The 16,376-nt window shown below is 43.9% G+C and overlaps 3 protein-coding genes across 4 annotated transcripts; all 3 read left to right on the plus strand.

The window, feature by feature from the left end:
* Positions 1–401: 401 nt before the first annotated feature.
* LOC127335683 (UPF0426 protein At1g28150, chloroplastic) lies at positions 402–2,779 on the plus strand. 2 transcript variants are annotated; one of them, XM_051362402.2, is made up of 3 exons: positions 402–556; positions 652–789; positions 2,475–2,779. In XM_051362402.2, exons 1-3 carry the CDS (start codon positions 494–496, stop codon positions 2,655–2,657), a joined length of 384 nt encoding a protein of 127 aa, XP_051218362.1. In that variant the 5' UTR covers positions 402–493; the 3' UTR covers positions 2,658–2,779. The 2 variants fall into 2 exon arrangements, with proteins under 2 accessions (XP_051218362.1, XP_051218361.1); XM_051362401.2 differs by having other exon boundaries at positions 404–556; positions 643–789.
* Positions 2,780–3,260: 481 nt separating this feature from the next.
* On the plus strand, positions 3,261–5,962 carry LOC127335679 (probable LRR receptor-like serine/threonine-protein kinase RKF3). The gene has a single exon (XM_051362399.2). The coding sequence runs from the start codon at positions 3,794–3,796 to the stop codon at positions 5,705–5,707; it is 1,914 nt and encodes a 637-aa protein (XP_051218359.1). The 5' UTR covers positions 3,261–3,793; the 3' UTR covers positions 5,708–5,962.
* An 8,767-nt stretch (positions 5,963–14,729) lies between these two features.
* Positions 14,730–15,796, plus strand: LOC127335685 (uncharacterized). The gene has a single exon (XM_051362404.2). The coding sequence runs from the start codon at positions 15,193–15,195 to the stop codon at positions 15,628–15,630; it is 438 nt and encodes a 145-aa protein (XP_051218364.1). The 5' UTR covers positions 14,730–15,192; the 3' UTR covers positions 15,631–15,796.
* The last annotated feature ends 580 nt before the right edge of the window (positions 15,797–16,376 follow it).

A 16,376-nucleotide genomic window follows, 5' to 3' on the forward strand; every position in this document is an offset into this window, starting at 1 on the left:
GGCTTCCGATCTTCATATTCTTTGACTTCATGGGCCTTCAGTAAACCCCGGGTACCATCTTCGGCAGGCCTATTGGGAATGCCTATGTCACCCGCTTTTCACTCGTCCGGACTCCCCGATAGCTCACCGGGGGACCGGGGATGGCGTGGGCTCGCCGGATGGATGAATGGCCAAATCCGGACGAAAACGAGAAACCGGGGGCGCGACTGGACCGAATTTCGCCGTCCGGATGAGAAAAACGTCGCTCGGGGGCCTCGTCGGGGAGACGAGTGGGGATGCTCTTAGCCTGCTAGGCCACATGTAGGCCCTCGCAAGCGGCCTGTGGGTGACAATTCTCTGTACGGGGCCGCTGCAGACTAGGCCTGGCCCAACCCCTGCATTCGCCCGCTGCTCCACGAAAAAATCCCCTCCACTCCACCTCCGGCTGCGAGGCAACAAACAAGGCAGCTCGCATTTCGCCGCTCACCCAGCGCCCGAGCGAGGCGCGTTATCCATGGCCGCCTACAGTCCTTCCGGCGCTTCCACTCTCCTCACCAGCCCGCGAACTCCCCCCACCGTAAATTCCATGGCCTAGCGCAGAAGCCCCTCGATTGCTCATCACTGAGTTTAGCAGCGCCGTACTGATCGATCTGGTTTTGGTAGTTTCTGCAGAGGTTTCCCGGTCCGGCTTCCGGGCGGAGCTCTCCCTGCGCAGCTGTTCGGCGGGAGAGGAGAAGGGGCGCGGTGGGCTCCGTGCGAGCGTGCTTCAACCCTCTCGGGGACGAGCGCATCCTCCGGGAGGCCTTGAAGGTAAAATTCTGCCCCAGCTCTTTCGGTGTGTTTTTATCTGTCGATCTAGCGATTGGGTAGCTGAGTTGGGTCGTCAGGTTCAGGTTGAGCTAGGATACGAGTTGGTTCGTCAGGTCCAGGTTGATGTACCGGTTCCTTGATGTGCATGTTTGCTCTTTGGGATTGTTAATTGGCAATTGGACTGGAATCAATCGTATATATGCTTAGGTACACACTCGTAGTTGCAGAATTATCAAATTTTTAGTCCTCAAGGATCTCCCTTTCTTGGCGTGCGTTTAGAAAAGAGGGTTGTTTAATTATCCACAAAGTGCATATGGCCATTTGATGTTCAGTGAAAGAGCTCAGAACAATTTGTTAATTGCCTCGAATTGTTGTTCCTGTTGTCTTCTTACCGTTATAGGGGAGAGATAAAACAGAAATAATTTAATTGCAAATGTAGGTGAGTGGTTATTAATACTCTCTTTTTTCAAGTAAACATGTGTTGCATTATTCTTAGGTGATGTCATACAATCCAAAATTGGGTACAAGTGCAAAAAAGTTCAATGGCTAAAATTTAGGGATCATCAAAATGACAATACTCTCTCGAATTAACTGTTTGTTGTTCCAACAAATTTAGGGATCCGTGACACGTATGTGCAGTCATTTTCTTGTCACTAGCATGAATATTTATTTGATTGTGTATTTTGAAGAAAGAAATCGTGGGGAGGAAATATCATCTATTACCTCTGTTCCGAATTGTAAGCCTTTTATAAAGCTAGTTTAGCTTTCTAGAAAGGCTTATGTTTTGGAACGGAGGTACTACATGCTAAATGTAATATGAATTCTGGAACAAAAAAAATCATCATATCCATTATATTTACTGATATGGCTAGTCTAACTAGCTTGTTCTGTGATTTTGTTTCACACAGATCGATTTATTAATCATACTATTGGGCTTGCCCAGTTGCCCCTCCTTATATTCGTAACTAAGACTAGGAGCTCTTTTTATTAGTCATATTATTACGTTTCGAAAAGTGCTTTTGGCTCCCGAGCTCCAGTACTCTCGTCATTTTTTTTAATAAGTTATCAAAAAATCTAAAAAATAATTCTGAAGATTGTCAGTGATATATTTCACGATCATGCAAAATCTCAACCCAAAATTCTTTTTACTATGTGGTACACAAAAATAACAAAATCTGACATGTTTTTGGAGATTTGAAAATGAGTACTCAAATCTGCACTTTTGTCATTTTTGTGTAGCTTAAAATATAAAATATTTAATTGATATTTTACACGTTTGTGGGATATATTATTAGCTATATGCAGATTTTTTTTAGAATGTTTTGAAACTCAAAAATATGATTTTTGATTTATTTGAAAAACGAGATCACTGGTGCCCATGTGCACCAAATCTCTGTCTGTCGAAAAGGTTAAATAAACTTAGTATTTATGTGCTACACACAATCATTATGAGAGATGTTAATCATCTTGTTACTGGAACTGGCCCCATCACTGTTTCAGCTTATTATTAGTTTAAGTGCTAATCACCTGTAAACCACAAACCATGTTATTTAGGCTAGGTGCAACTAATTAAGGCAAAACCTGTGGTGGGCTGCAAAAGAGTACTTATTTGTTTCTGTGTTTGGTGCACCAACTCCTGGCGTTAGCTCCAATTTTCTCTGATATCTTCCATGCCTTGTGCGCAGGAGCCAGTTGCATTCTTGGGTGGCGTGTTTGCTGGTCTCTTGAGGCTTGACCTGAACGAGGATCCTCTCAAGGAGTGGGTGACTCGAACGGTGGAGGCTTCTGGAATAGCTGAGGAGAACAGCACCGAGGAATCTGATGAGGGAGCTCAAGATGATGGGCCTCAACAGATCGAGATTGAGTGAGGTGCCTTGGTTGCTTTTTGCCCTCCTTTACAGACTTACCTTGTAACTCATCCCCGGTATCTGTAATATCTAAGCAATAAAATGCTTGACCCGATTTTAATGTGCAGCTTTAAGTAAAAATATTGGCATGTCGTCAGTATCTGCAAAATGTACCACCAGATTCATTCATAGTGGGTATAGCAACATTAGAAGTTGTTAGGCTGAGTATTTTTGAAGATTTGTCAAAATACCGTGGTTTCTAAAAATAGTGTAGTTTTAAATAGTACTTTGAGTTGTTTGTCTCTAACAAATATTTTAGTTTTGAAGATAAAAAATTGTGTTTATTTCGGAGTATTGGAAAACGAGGTCTGACCCTCTGTTTTCTAAAGCGGAGAAAGGAGAAAAACTGTGGTGTTTGTTGGGAACTTGGGAAGGGGCGTTGGGATCGTTGGTTTAGAAACACTTTGGTTTTGAGAATATTGAGCTACCAAACAAAAACCTACTGTGACTGTGAGGAGAACAAATTGAGAAGAATTCAGACAGGTAGAAAGAAAAATCTTAACACATACAGCCACGTGCTTATATGGTAAAATGCTAGGAAGCAACTCTAGCAGATAGATTCCCATCCTCCCCTGTTTTCCGGTTTGGGGATGAACGTGCTTTGACAGATCCGCATCCATCACCTTTTTTTTTTTTATCCTCAAAACCACCAAACTCGTCTCCTTCCTGCACCTCCCTCTCTCTCGCCTCACGGGCCGACGGCCGGCCAAGCTCGCTCCTCCACCTCGCCGCGCGCTCCAGATCGAGCTGCTCGCCCGCGTGCTCGGAGGCCTTCTCCCTATCCTCCTTCCCCCGGCCCCGTTCCGTCGGTCCCGGGCTCGAGAGGAGCTCCGGGGCGCCCGCTCGACCTGCTCCGGCCGCCACCGGGAGAGCTCGATCTCCATCGCCCGGGCCGCGGCGAGCTCCTCCGCCCACGCCTCGCTCTCGGCCGCAGCTCCGGCTGCTGGACACGAGGCTTGGACGGGAGGAGGAAGAGAGCGAGTGGGACACTGACTAGGTGGACCCACCTGGGCCTTTCGTTGAATCTCCTTCCCAAATCATCAACCCCGCGCTCGTCTTCCTCCCTTTGCTCCTCCTCTATCATCTCCGGTTCTCCCATGTTCCGCCGCCGTCCCCCGCTCCTGCTCCTCCTCGCCGTCTGCTTCCTCGCCACCTCCCTCCACTCGCAACCCACGCCACCGCAATGCCCGCTGAACTTCACAGCGCTACGCCCCTTCCTCGCCGCGCCGCTCCCCTCCGACGACGCCTCCCGCTGCAACTTCGCGGTGCAGTCCGTGCGCCTCCTCCTCTCCCTCCACCTCGCCGCCACCGGCTCCTTCCTCGTCCCCGCCAACACCACGACCTCCTCCTCCTGCCTCCCGCCGCTCCGCGCCGCGCTCCCCTTCACACTCCCTCCGCCCGACGCATGCGGCCTCGCGGGCATCGACGCGCTCCTCTCCACCCCCGGATGCGGCAACATCTCCACGCTCGCCGACTTCGACGCCCTCGTGCCCGCCTCCGCCCGCGGGGACATGAACGCCAGCTGCAACCGCGAGCTCGGCCCCGTACCCGTCTGCACCGGCTGCACCACCTCGCTCAGCAAGGCGGCGGCCGCCTACCTCCTGCCGGGGTCCCCCGACGGTGGGAACAACGTCACCGGCTGCGTCCAGTACCCCTTCATCTACGCCGGTGCCGCGGCCAGCCCGCGCGGCCCCGACGACCCGGACACCGCCTTCTGCCTCTACCTCCTCAAGGAGGGCGCTGGACCCTCCAGCGGATCCGGCACCCCTGCTTGGCTCTACGGCGTCATCTTCGGATGCGTCGGCTTCGTGCTGGTGGTCGCCGCCGCCGCCGGTTCGTGGTTCTTGCTGCGGCGACGCCGGGAGCGGGCCGCCGCCGCGGCGCTAGCTGCGGCCAGAGCAGACAGCAGGAGCAAGCGCTCTCAGGCCATGGAGTCCATCACCGCCAGCACCACGCTGCTCAAGTTCACCTACGACGAGATCAAGGCGGCCACAGGGGGATTCAACAGAGATAGCATCATCGGCCGTGGAGGGTTCGGGAACGTGTACAAGGGGGTGCTTCCAGATGGCGCGGAGGTGGCCGTGAAACGCTTCAAGAACTGCTCCGCGGCTGGGGATGCCGTGTTCGCGCATGAGGTGGAGGTGGTGGCCAGCGTGCGCCATGTCAACCTTGTCTCGCTCCGCGGATACTGCATCGCCAGCACGCAGAGGGAGGGCCACCAGCGCATGATCGTGTGCGACCTCATGCATAATGGCAGCCTCCACGACCATCTGTTTGGTGCTGGGGAGTGCCTCATGGCGTGGCCGCTCAGGCAGAGGATTGCCATCGGGATGGCACGGGGGCTCTCTTACCTGCACCGTGACACACAGCCAGCTATCATCCACAGGGATATCAAGGCTAGCAACATTTTGCTTGATGATGACTTTGAGGCGAAGGTGGCTGATTTTGGATTGGCCAAGTTTGCGCCAGAGGGGATGACACATGTGAGCACACGGGTTGCTGGGACAATGGGTTATGTCGCTCCAGAGTATGCCCTCTATGGCCAGTTAACTGAGAAGAGCGATGTGTACAGTTTTGGAGTCGTGCTTCTTGAGCTTCTGAGTGGGAAGAAAGCCTTCATCTCTCTAAGTGAGGGACAGAGCTTCGTGCTCGCTGATTGGGCTTGGTCATTGGTGCGGACAGGAAAGACAATTGATGTGATCCAAGAAGGAATGGCTGAACCTGGTCCTACTAAGGTCATGGAGAAGTATGTACTTGTCGCAGCACTCTGCACACATCCACAACTCCATGCCAGGCCAACAATGGAGCAAGTCGTGAAGATACTAGAGGCGGATTCAGCACCAGGACCTCTAATAATTCCAGACCGTCCGCTCCCTGTTGTTGCAAACCTGGCTGATATTGAGAGGTCAGTGAGCAGCAGCGGATCAGGTCAGCTGTACAGTCCTTCTGGTTTCCGGTCTTTTATTCATAGAAATGAGGATGCTACACCGGAATCTCCAAACGAAGCATGACATTTTGCTCTGCTCAAATGCCAGTAAAGAAAGGTTATGCTTCGCAGCCTTTTGTTCAGACTTCACTATTCTTTTCTTTGCGGTAGCCCTTTTGAGTTTACTTTTGTAATACATTCTTTAATAAATTTCACTTCGTAAAGTTATTAGTAACGGGGTTGAGGGCAGTTGTATGTTTCAACAATTTAACGTGATAGCTTCATGTATATGGACCGTCTTGTTTTTCTAGTACATGCAGTAATTCTTGTCCTGCTTTTATGCTATTTGTCGAACTGCTGTCATTTTCAGACCCACAAAACGGAACAATTTGTTCTTCAGCAAAAAGAGAGGTGAGAGTGCTTAATAGTGATCGGTAGATAATTATATGACCAAACATTGCTGTGGCCTTTCAGTGGGCAGACATTTCCTATTAAACTTTGCTTGCATTGAATAAATATTATGATTTTTTTTTGAAGTTTCAAAAGGTGAGTTTGAGTGCGTGACTATCAATAGTGCGTTTTTAATCACCTTGTGCTATCCTTTGTGATCTATGTCTAATTTGACACAAGTATATTGTTGGCCTTCATGATCTATTTCTAATGTGGCAAAAGTCTATTGTTGGATCATGCATCATGTGGCTTCCAGAGAATTGTAAGTTGAATCTCTAATCATGGATTGGCATGGGATACGTACTCTGGTTTAACTTGGATATGATCTGTAAATGGATTCATGACATATATGTTTTCAAGAATCACTTCTGGGTTGTGTGCATCACTGCTGGACATGGTTTTGCTGCGCGTTTAAGAAATTATGACGTATAGAAGTTTATTTTGATATTCGAAGTTGACTGAGATAAAGGTCTTGATACTACCAATTCTTCATTTGGATGATGTTTGTGGACATCGGTCCATGAGCGTCCAGATTCTTATGCCATTTGCTATATCAAATATAACTGGGCTTTTTTGCAAGGAAGAATATATCTGGTTTTTGAATGGTAGTAATATTTACTAGGTTTCTGTGGATGGTGGACCTATACTTCTGGTTTAATCCAGGATGGTGCTATTTATGTACTCCCTCTGATTCAAATTAATTGACTTCACTTTATCTAAATACGAATGTACCTACATGCTTTTGTTAACTAGATACATCAATACCTAGATAAAGTGGAGTCAATTAATTTGAATCGGAGGGAGTAAATAACTTTACGCTTCAACATTGATCCCTCCATTGATTGATATTTCTCATTTATCTGCTCCAAAACAATATTGCTTGAATTTCTGAAGCCTTAGATGAGTTGTCTTGATTTTCTTAGTTCCTTTGAATACTGTTATAAGAAGAAACTTATGCACACTTCTATTTTACTAGGGCAACAGGCGCTGGGGTGTTTCCCCAATATTTTCAAGCTAGGATAAATATATGTATCTGTCTTAACATGATAATGCACTGGACAGTGTCCTATTTACAAGTCTTCATGATTCAGGTTTCTCCAACATTGTACCTGTTTTCAGTTCTCGGTTCCAATTTCCCAGTTGGTTCAGTTGCATACCCAAAACACTCATGGAGTTATGTACTTCTCAAGTCACCCCTAACACTAAGTTTAATGCACCAAATATTGGGGATTACTGGGTTTGGAGGCTACCTCTTCATTTTCGTAGGCATTGAACAAAAGGTTTGCCAATTGCAAAAACCTGTTCAAAATGTGTCCAATCCTTTTACCAATTAACATACTAGAGGATTTCACAAAACCATTATCGCTTAGCTTTCGATTTTTCGGGAATATATTGGCGGATGAATTAGTTGTTGTTGTTCTTGTTTCTTTAGTCCCCTTAGTAGTCCCTATACCTGTCATGTTTCTTGGATTATTTACAAGTGGTATTCAAGCTCTTATTTTTGCAACATTAGCCGCAGCCTATATAGGTGAATCCATGGAGGGTCATCATTGAATTGACTAGTTTTTAAATAGTCTTTTTTTTTTAGCTTAGCTCAATTCATGCACGGTTACGGACAATCTGCTTGGTTGCAAAAAAAAGTTAGAAATGCATATGAATATACAACCTAGAGTTGTAGGAGAGAGAATAGACTCTATTATGGAGTTGGCAAAATATGCAGTAAGGAGGGTTCTCTTTGCTTCTCATCTTTTAAGAGCAACAAATGTGTCTTTCCATGTAAGGTCTTGACATTCATATTTCTAGTACTGGGTTTATCTCCTTCTTTAATGTATGTATATCTGAACTGGAATGTAGGTTATCATATTTGCCTCTTTAAAATGCTCTTCGGCTATTCTCGTTAGGTATTCCGTCAATGTAACTCTCTTTGTCTTTTTTGCAAAGAATAACAAAACTATGGTGGAACAATAGCAACTATTTGCTGAGCTGCTCTGGGCCTATGCTCTTGGTTTAATATATGGGACGGTACTATTTATGCAAACAACTTAGATGCTTCAACATTGATTTTTCCAATGATCAATAGTTCTCATTTATCTGTTCTAAAACAACATACACATAAATTTGTAAAGCCTTAGCTGAGTTGGTCTGTTTCTTCTTAGTTCCATGGAATATTGTCACAAGAAAGAACTCATGCACACTTCTATTGTGCTTGGGCAACAAATAATGGAGTCTTGCCACCAATATCAAGCTAGGAGAAATTGTACAATACGAATCTTAACATGATAATGCACACAATGATGGTGTCTTTACAAGTCTTAACAATTCATGTTTCTTCAGCAGTGTACCTGCTTTTTTTATTCAAAATTCTCAGCTGGTTCAGTTGCTAAGTTTACTCAAAAAAAGCATGCATTTATGTGGTGCTTGTTATGACCGGTTTGGCCTATAGTAGGAGGAAGCCCATTAGTGGGCCTAAATTAGGGGCTTAGCCCATTTATCCTTTTCATTAGCTTATTTATACTGCTGTAAACGTACGTGAGAAATCAAGCAATAAACAGATCTTATAGATCGTTATTGCCGACTCCTTGAGGAGTCGGTCTTCCCTGCCCTAGCCGCCGCTTCTTCCCTTGCGCCACCTTCCTCCAACCTCGCGACGGCGGCCAGCCGCCGGCGCCGCCTTCCTCTCCCTCGTCCAGCACACTTCCACCCCTACAATCTACGTAACCGGCCTGGTAGGATCACAGATCCTACCAGTGCTCAAGTGACACTAACACTAATGCTAATGTACTGAATATTGGGGATTTTTGGTTTGGAGACAATCGTTTTCTTTTCTTGGGCATTGAACAAGAAGTTTACAATTACGAAAACATGTTCAATACTGTTTTCTTTGTTTCTCATCTCTTAGGAGCAACAAATGTGTCATTCCATATACGGTCTGCCATTCATATTCTGGTACTGGATTTATCTCATTTTTATTTTGTGTATATATCTGGACTGGAAAGTAAGTGGTCATATTTGCTTCTATAACATGATGTCTGGCTATTATGTCAGGGATTTTGTCACTTGTACAGGAGCACTGATGTACTTGCACCATTATGCATTGACTAGTAGTACTGACCTGACCTTTTGCGGTTGAGTTACTGTGTCTGTTGGGAGATTTTTGGCTTCTAATAAAATGTGCCATGTCTTGTGATCTGGTGACACTTAGCATGGATTAGGCTGGTTGCCTTTAATGTATATATGACCCAAATGAAAAACTCTTACGCAATGTCTATTTAACATTAGACATTTCTTTCATATTTCTGAACCCTGTGTTTTGAGTATTTCTGGCTATTCATCCCATTTAGTTTCTTTCTTTCCTTCCTCTCCATTTTGCCTTTTCCCTGACCGTCAATTGGCTTAAGACTAGTATCCTGTATTGGGTTTAACTTGGATATGATTTCCATAAACACTAGTTCAGAGTTTACTTTATTGCACTGCGCATGACTTAATAGAAATAGTATTTACTAGTTGGAGCATTGATTCATGACATATATCTTTTGAAGTATCATTTCAACTTATCTCGAGGAGCATCGCAGCTGGGCATGTTTTTGTTGTGCATGTATAAGGTCTTGAGTCTTAATACCGCCATTTCTTCATTTGGACGATGTTTTGTGAAATATTGGCCAATCAGTGGTTCTTAGGCAGATTCTTGTCGAACTTTTCTTTTTTGGCAAGGTTGTAAAAAAATTCTGTTTTACTTCAGTTGTATGCTGAATATCTGGCATGCTAATTGCTATTTTGAATACAACTGTTTCTTTTTTGCAAGAAAGAACATAGCTGTTTTTTTAACGATAGTACATAACTATTTACTAGATTGCTGATGTTGGCCTATACTTTTTGTTTAATATGGGATGGTGCTATTTATGCTTCAACAGTAATTCCTCCAATGATCAACAGTTCTCATTTATCCGTCAGAATAATATATACTTGAAATTGTTAAGCCTTAGCTGAGTCGTGTTTTTTTCTTAGTTCCATGTAATATCATTACAAGAAGAAACTTATGCACACTTCTAGTTTTGTAGGGCAACAATCGCAAGAGTCTTGCCAGTTGCCACCCATATTTTCAAACTAGGAGAAACATACATTACTAGTTTTAACATGATAATGCAAACAATAACTGTCCTATTTACATGTCTTAATAATGCATGTTTCTTTACCATTGTACCTGCTTTCAGTGTTCAATTCAAATTTCTAAGTTGGTTCAGTTGCTAAGGCTACCCAAAACAATCATGCAGTGCTTAAGTGACCCTAACACTTACGTCAATGCACCGAATATTGGTGAATTCTGTGTTAGGAGACAACCTTCTCATTTTCTTGGGCATTCAACAAGAAGCTTACCAATCACGAAAACCTGTTGAAAACTGTTCTCTTTGCTTCTCATCTCTTTGGAGCAGCAACAAATGTGTCATTCCCGTATAAGGTCTTGACATTCATATTTCTAGTACTGGTTTTATCTCCTTTTTATTGTATGTATATCTGAACTGGAAAGTAGGTGATCATATTTGCCTCTTTAGCATATTGTATCCTGTATGGCTGTTCTCATGAGTAGTATTGTCACTTGTACAGCAGCACTGATGTGCCATTATGCATTGACTAATACTCATCAGCCTTGGTACTGTGGGGTTTGTTCTGTGTTTGTTGGGAGATTTTTGGCATCTTGAATGTGACATGGCCTTGTCTGGTGGCACGTAGCATGAGGGTTTGGCTGGTTACTTGTAATGTATAGATGACCCACATGAAACTCTGTTATATGTAAAACATCTATTTAATTTAGCCAGTAGTCTTCCCTTTCATATTTAGAGGCTGCTGTTCAAGTCCAAACTTTTCTTAGTTTGACGCAATCTAAAACCTTATTGTGAGCGTTTCTGGCTGATCATTTGTGGGAATTTCTGGGTTTGGAGACGACCTCTTCATTTTCTTGGGCCTTGAACAAGAAGTTCGCCAATTACAAAAAACTGTTCAAGGCAATTCTCTTTGCTCTCATCTCTTAGGAGCAACACATGTGTCTTTCCATATAAAGTCTTGACATTCATATTTCTAGTACTGGGTTTATCTTTTTTTTAATTTGTATATCCGAACTGGAAAGTAGGTGATCATATTTACATTTTAACATTTCTGTTTGACTATTCTTGTCAGTAGTTCTGTCACTTGTACAGGAGGACTGATGTATTTTTTAATTGCTATTTCAAATGTAACTGTTTGTATTTTCAAAGAAGAACAGAACTATGTTTTGAACGATAGCAACTGTATACTGAGCTTTGTGGGCCTATGCTCTTTGTTAATATATAGGATGGCGCTATTTATGCAAATAGCTTATATGCTTCAACATTGATTTCTCTAATGATCAATAGTTCCAGTTTATCTGTTCCAAAACAACATACACATGAATTTGGGAAGCTTTAGCGAGTTGGTCACTTCTATTTCCATGAAATATTGTGACAAGAGGAAACTCATGCACACTTCTATTTTTCTTGGGCAACAAACAATGGAGTCTTGCCACAAATATTTTCAAACCAGTAGAAATATATACAATACCGATCGTAATGTGATAATGCACATAATGATGTCCTATTTACAGGTTTTAACAATTCATGTTTCTTAAGCAGTTTACCTGCTTTCAGTGTTCGATTCAAAATTTTCAGTTGGTTCAGTTGCGAAGTCTGCTCAAAGAACTCATGCATTGATGTGGTGCTCTGAGTGACACTAACACTGTTGTTAATGTACGGCATTTCTGGGTTGGAGACCGGCCTTTTCGTTTTCTTGGGCATTGAACAAGAAGTTCACCAATTACGAAAACCTGTTCAAACCTGTTCCCTTTGCTTCTCATCTCTTGGGAGCAACAAATGTGCCATTCCATATAAGGTCTGTCATTCATATTTCTTGTACGGAGTACTGTATTTATCTCCTTTTTATGTTGTGTATATCTGGACAGGAAAGTAAGTGATCATATTTGCCTCTCTAACATGCTGTCTGGCTATTATCGTCATGGATGTTGTCACTTGTACAGGAGCCCTGATGTATTCGCACCATTCTCCATTGACTAGTAGTACTAACCAGACTTGGTACGGTTGAGTTTGTTCTGTGTCTGTTGGGAGATTTTTGGCTCCTAATAAAATGTGCCATGCCTTGTGATCTGGTGAGACTTAACACGGGGATTAGGCTGGTTACCTTCAATGTATAGATGACCCACATGAAACACTGTTATGTAATGTCTATTTAATTAGCCATTGGACTTCTCTTTCATGTTTGGGGACCTCTGTTCAGGTCCAAACTTTTCTTTATTTGACTTTGACACCATCTGAACCCTGTGTTGTGAGTGTTATTGGCTGTTCATTCCATTTAGTTTATTTCCTTCTTCTTGATTTTGCAGGGTTAAGCAGGTTGTTGTGACGGTGCTTTCTTTCTGAACTTCTTCTCTAAGCATCAATTGCTGGAGATAAGTATCCTGTATTGGGTTTAACTTGCATATGATTTCGATAAACTCTAGTTCAGAGTTCAATTTATTGCATCGTGCATGAATTAATAGAAATAGTATTTACTAGTTGGAGCATTGATTCATGATATATGTTTTGAAGAATCATTTCAATTTGCTTTTGAGGTCCACTGGCGCTGGACATGGTTTCGTTGTGCATTTAGAAATGTAAGGTTTCTCTAAATTCATTTATTACTTTTTAAGTTGGCTGAGATAAATGTCTTGGGTCTTGATACCACCATTTTGTCATTTAGATGATGTTTTGTGAAATATTGGTCGATCAGTGGTTCTTAGGCTGTTGTCTAAATATTTATTTTGGCAAGGTTGTCAAAATAATTCTATATTACTTTGTCTGACGTGCTAATTGCTATTTTGAGTACAACTGTTTGTTAGTTTTTTTTTTTTTGGCAAGGAAGAACATAGCCGTTTTAATGATAATAACTATTTTACTAGGTTGCTGCTGTGAGCATATACTTTTTCTGGGTTAGTGCTATTTATGCTTCATCAGTAATTCCTCCAATGATCAATAGTTCTCACTAATCAGCTCCAGGATAATATCCGCTTGAAATTGTGAAGTCTTAGCCGAGTTGGTCTGTTTTTTCTTAGTTCCATGGAATATTGTTACAAGAAGAAACTTATGCACACTTCTATTTTTCCATGGCGATCAAGTCACTTTTCTTATGCAAAATATTGCCTCCGATATTTTCAAGCTAGTAGAAACATATAAAATACCATGATAATGCACGCAATAACTGTCATATTTACATGTCTCGACAATTCATGTTTCTTCACCATTGTACCTGCTTTCGGTGTTCGATTCAAATTTCTCAGTTGGATCAGTTGCTAAGGTTTACCCCCAAACAATCATGCGCAAGTGACCCTAACACAAACGTTAATGCACCGAATGTTGGTGGTTTCTGGGTTAGGAGACGACCTCCTCATTTTATTGGGCATTCAACAGGAAGTTTACTAATAATGAAAACTTGTTGAGAACGCTTCACTTTGCTTGTCATCTCTTTGGAGCAACAAATGTGGCATTCCATATAAGGTCTTGATATTCATATTTCTGGTACTGGGTTTATCTCCTTTTTATCGTATGTATACTGAACTGAAAGTAGGTGATCATATTTGCCCCTTTAGCATGCTGTTTGGCTGTTCTCGTCAGTAGTATTGTCACTCGTACAGGAATACTGATGCACCATTATGCATTGACTGATACTAATGAGCCTTGGCACTGTGGAGTTTGTTATGCGCTTGTTGGGAGATTTTTGGCATCCAATTGAACGTGACATGCCTTGTCTGGTGACACATAACATGAGGGTTCGTCTGATTGCTTTTAATGTTTAGATGACCCACATGAAACTCTGTTATGCTATTTAATTAGCCAGTAGTTTTCCCTTTCATATTTGGAGACCTCTGTTGAAGTCCAAACTTTTCTTAGCTCGACGCTGTCTGAATGTATTGTGACTTTGTGAGCGTTTCTGGCTGATCATTCCATTTAGTTTCTTCTTTCCTTGTCGACCATGCAGAGTTAACCAGGTTGTAGCGGGCATGCTGTCCAACTGATTAATCAAATAATGGACAATGATGTATCAGGATTGGCTGGCTTTCCTTGAAGGATATCCTTCGCCTGTAAGTTTCCTGCTGCAACTTGCGAGCTGTACCTGTACATGTCATGGCGTGGATTGTTGATTTGAACCTCGAGCCAATGAGTTGAACGCAAGTGACAAACCGTCGCAACTGCGAACTACCTGACGACGACTTCATCTCCATCCTAGTAGTTCGTTGTGCTTTTCAGTTGGAAAAGGACCGCCTTTAAATGCTGACTGACCAAGAGACGCTGCGAGCTCACATCCAGGAAGAGTTTTCCTCAAAATGGAGATATGAATAAGAGCTACTCCAGTTGTTAGTAGCGGAAGTCAATTTCGGAGAATTGTTGTATGCACTGAAGCTACCGTTGCAAATATACGAGTACTAGGATTACATGTAAACACAGAGCACAAGTGCACGCAGGCACGGTGCACACATCGTTTTCATTCGGCGGGTCGACGCCGCCATCAGAGAAGTTATTCATCGTTTTCGTGGTTCAGTTTCTCTCGTGCTTGTTGTTAGTCTCATCTGTCCGTGGTCTAACGATGACACATCAAGTTTAGCTGACTGTCCAGTGTCTAGTACCCTACCATATGAGAGACGGCACTGTCAGTACACGGTACACCTGGCCTGTCCTCCCGATCGCCCTGTGAAGAAATAGTTGCGCTACAGTCATGCAAGTGACCTGACCTACCTTACGGCCGCAATGCGCCATTGTCGTGCTCAACTGAAGCACCATCAGGCATCCCAGAAATTTTGCGAGGTTCCATCACGAAACCTACAAGCCATGCTACTGCTACCCTTGCTGTTCCGTCCACGGCTCACGCCTCACGCCACCATGAGCTCTCATCTCCACGCTTTTGATGTTCACCGCAGTTAGGCAGCTCACGCAGATGGTTTCCTTACTGATGACCTGATCGCCTATTTAAGATTACAGTGTCACCATGAGCTCATCTGCAGCGGTAAATATACTGTAACATCAGAGTGACAGAGAGTGAGTGAGTGAGTGACAGGCAGCTAGCATGAAGACGTCCTGCTTCCTGCTGGTGCTCCTGCTCGCCGTGGCCACGGGGAGCAGGCTCTCGCTGGCCGCCCGCGAGGGCGGCAGCCTGGGCCGCGAGCTCGGCGAGCTCTTCGCCAAGGCCGGCAACTTCCTCACCTCGGCGGGCCGCGCGGGAGCGGACGGGTGGCACTCCGCCGCGGTGACGACGGAGGTGGATGCGTCGGCGACGTCGACCCTGATGAGGCACGGCCACGGCGCCCGGGTGGGGGCGCGGAAGCGGCTGAAGAAGGCGTCGGTGAACTGCATCCCGGCGGACATGTGCCGGAAGAAGAAGGTGCTGTGCGGGAAGCGGTGCTACAGGACGTCCTCGCACGCCGCCGGCGCCGGGGCTGGCGTCGATCACATCCCCTCGAACCGGTGCGTCGTCCGGTGCAAGAAGTGCGTGCCCACCTGCTAGATACCCCGGCCGTGCGTTGCACGGGGCTCATGGTCGCGCCATCCCTTCCTGTTTGATCGGGCCGTTCCTCGTCGTGTCGTGATCGATCCATGTTAGCTTCCTTTGATTTCCTTAGGGTTCATGCATCAGTTGAATAAACAGGGCAAGCCTCTCGTGCCCTCGTGCATGCAGTATGGGTAGAGGATGGATTCTAAAGGGAAATTGTAGTGCTACTGTTGTTTTGCTACGTTTGGATATGCTCTCCACCTTGATTTTTTTAGACAATATAGTATAATAGTCCCTCCGTTCATAAAATAATGTTGGAGATTTGTTTGAATTTAGATATATCTATACACTATATAAATTTGGATAAACTTGCCACATTTTTTTTATGGACAGAGGTAGTATCATGTTAATACTTCACTCTGTTTTGGTTGATTGGTATAATTTTATATTAAATCCGCGTCAACTAATACAAAACAAAGGGAGTACCACTTTTCTCCAATAGTAAGGCTTACATTTTCTCCAAAAGTCAAACTACGCAAAATTTGACCATGTTTTCAAAAATCATTAATATGTACGATCCAAAATCAACACCGTCCAATGCAACAATAAATATAATTTTATATGACATCTATATTAGTTTTCGGTTTTGCTAGTTGTCTATCTTTAGTTTTCAATCAAGCCCTACACCACCAGATTTTGCATTGTTATCCATGCACTTGAGTTACGATTGAGATTTTACAGACTTGAGTTGGAACTGAATT

The sequence above is a fragment of the Lolium perenne genome, chromosome 2 (assembly GCF_019359855.2).
Source record: "Lolium perenne isolate Kyuss_39 chromosome 2, Kyuss_2.0, whole genome shotgun sequence".
Classification (NCBI taxonomy): Eukaryota; Viridiplantae; Streptophyta; class Magnoliopsida; order Poales; family Poaceae; genus Lolium; species Lolium perenne.

Coding starts and splice junctions, on each gene's coding strand:
- LOC127335683 (XM_051362401.2), top strand. CDS start 494: ATGGCCGCCTACAGTCCTTCCGGCGCTTCCACTCTCCTCACCAGCCCG. Junction 557..642: donor GCCCGCGAACTCCCCCCACC/GTAAATTCCATG, acceptor TGGTTTTGGTAG/TTTCTGCAGAGGTTTCCCGG. Junction 790..2,474: donor TCCTCCGGGAGGCCTTGAAG/GTAAAATTCTGC, acceptor CCTTGTGCGCAG/GAGCCAGTTGCATTCTTGGG.
- LOC127335679 (XM_051362399.2), top strand. CDS start 3,794: ATGTTCCGCCGCCGTCCCCCGCTCCTGCTCCTCCTCGCCGTCTGCTTC.
- LOC127335685 (XM_051362404.2), top strand. CDS start 15,193: ATGAAGACGTCCTGCTTCCTGCTGGTGCTCCTGCTCGCCGTGGCCACG.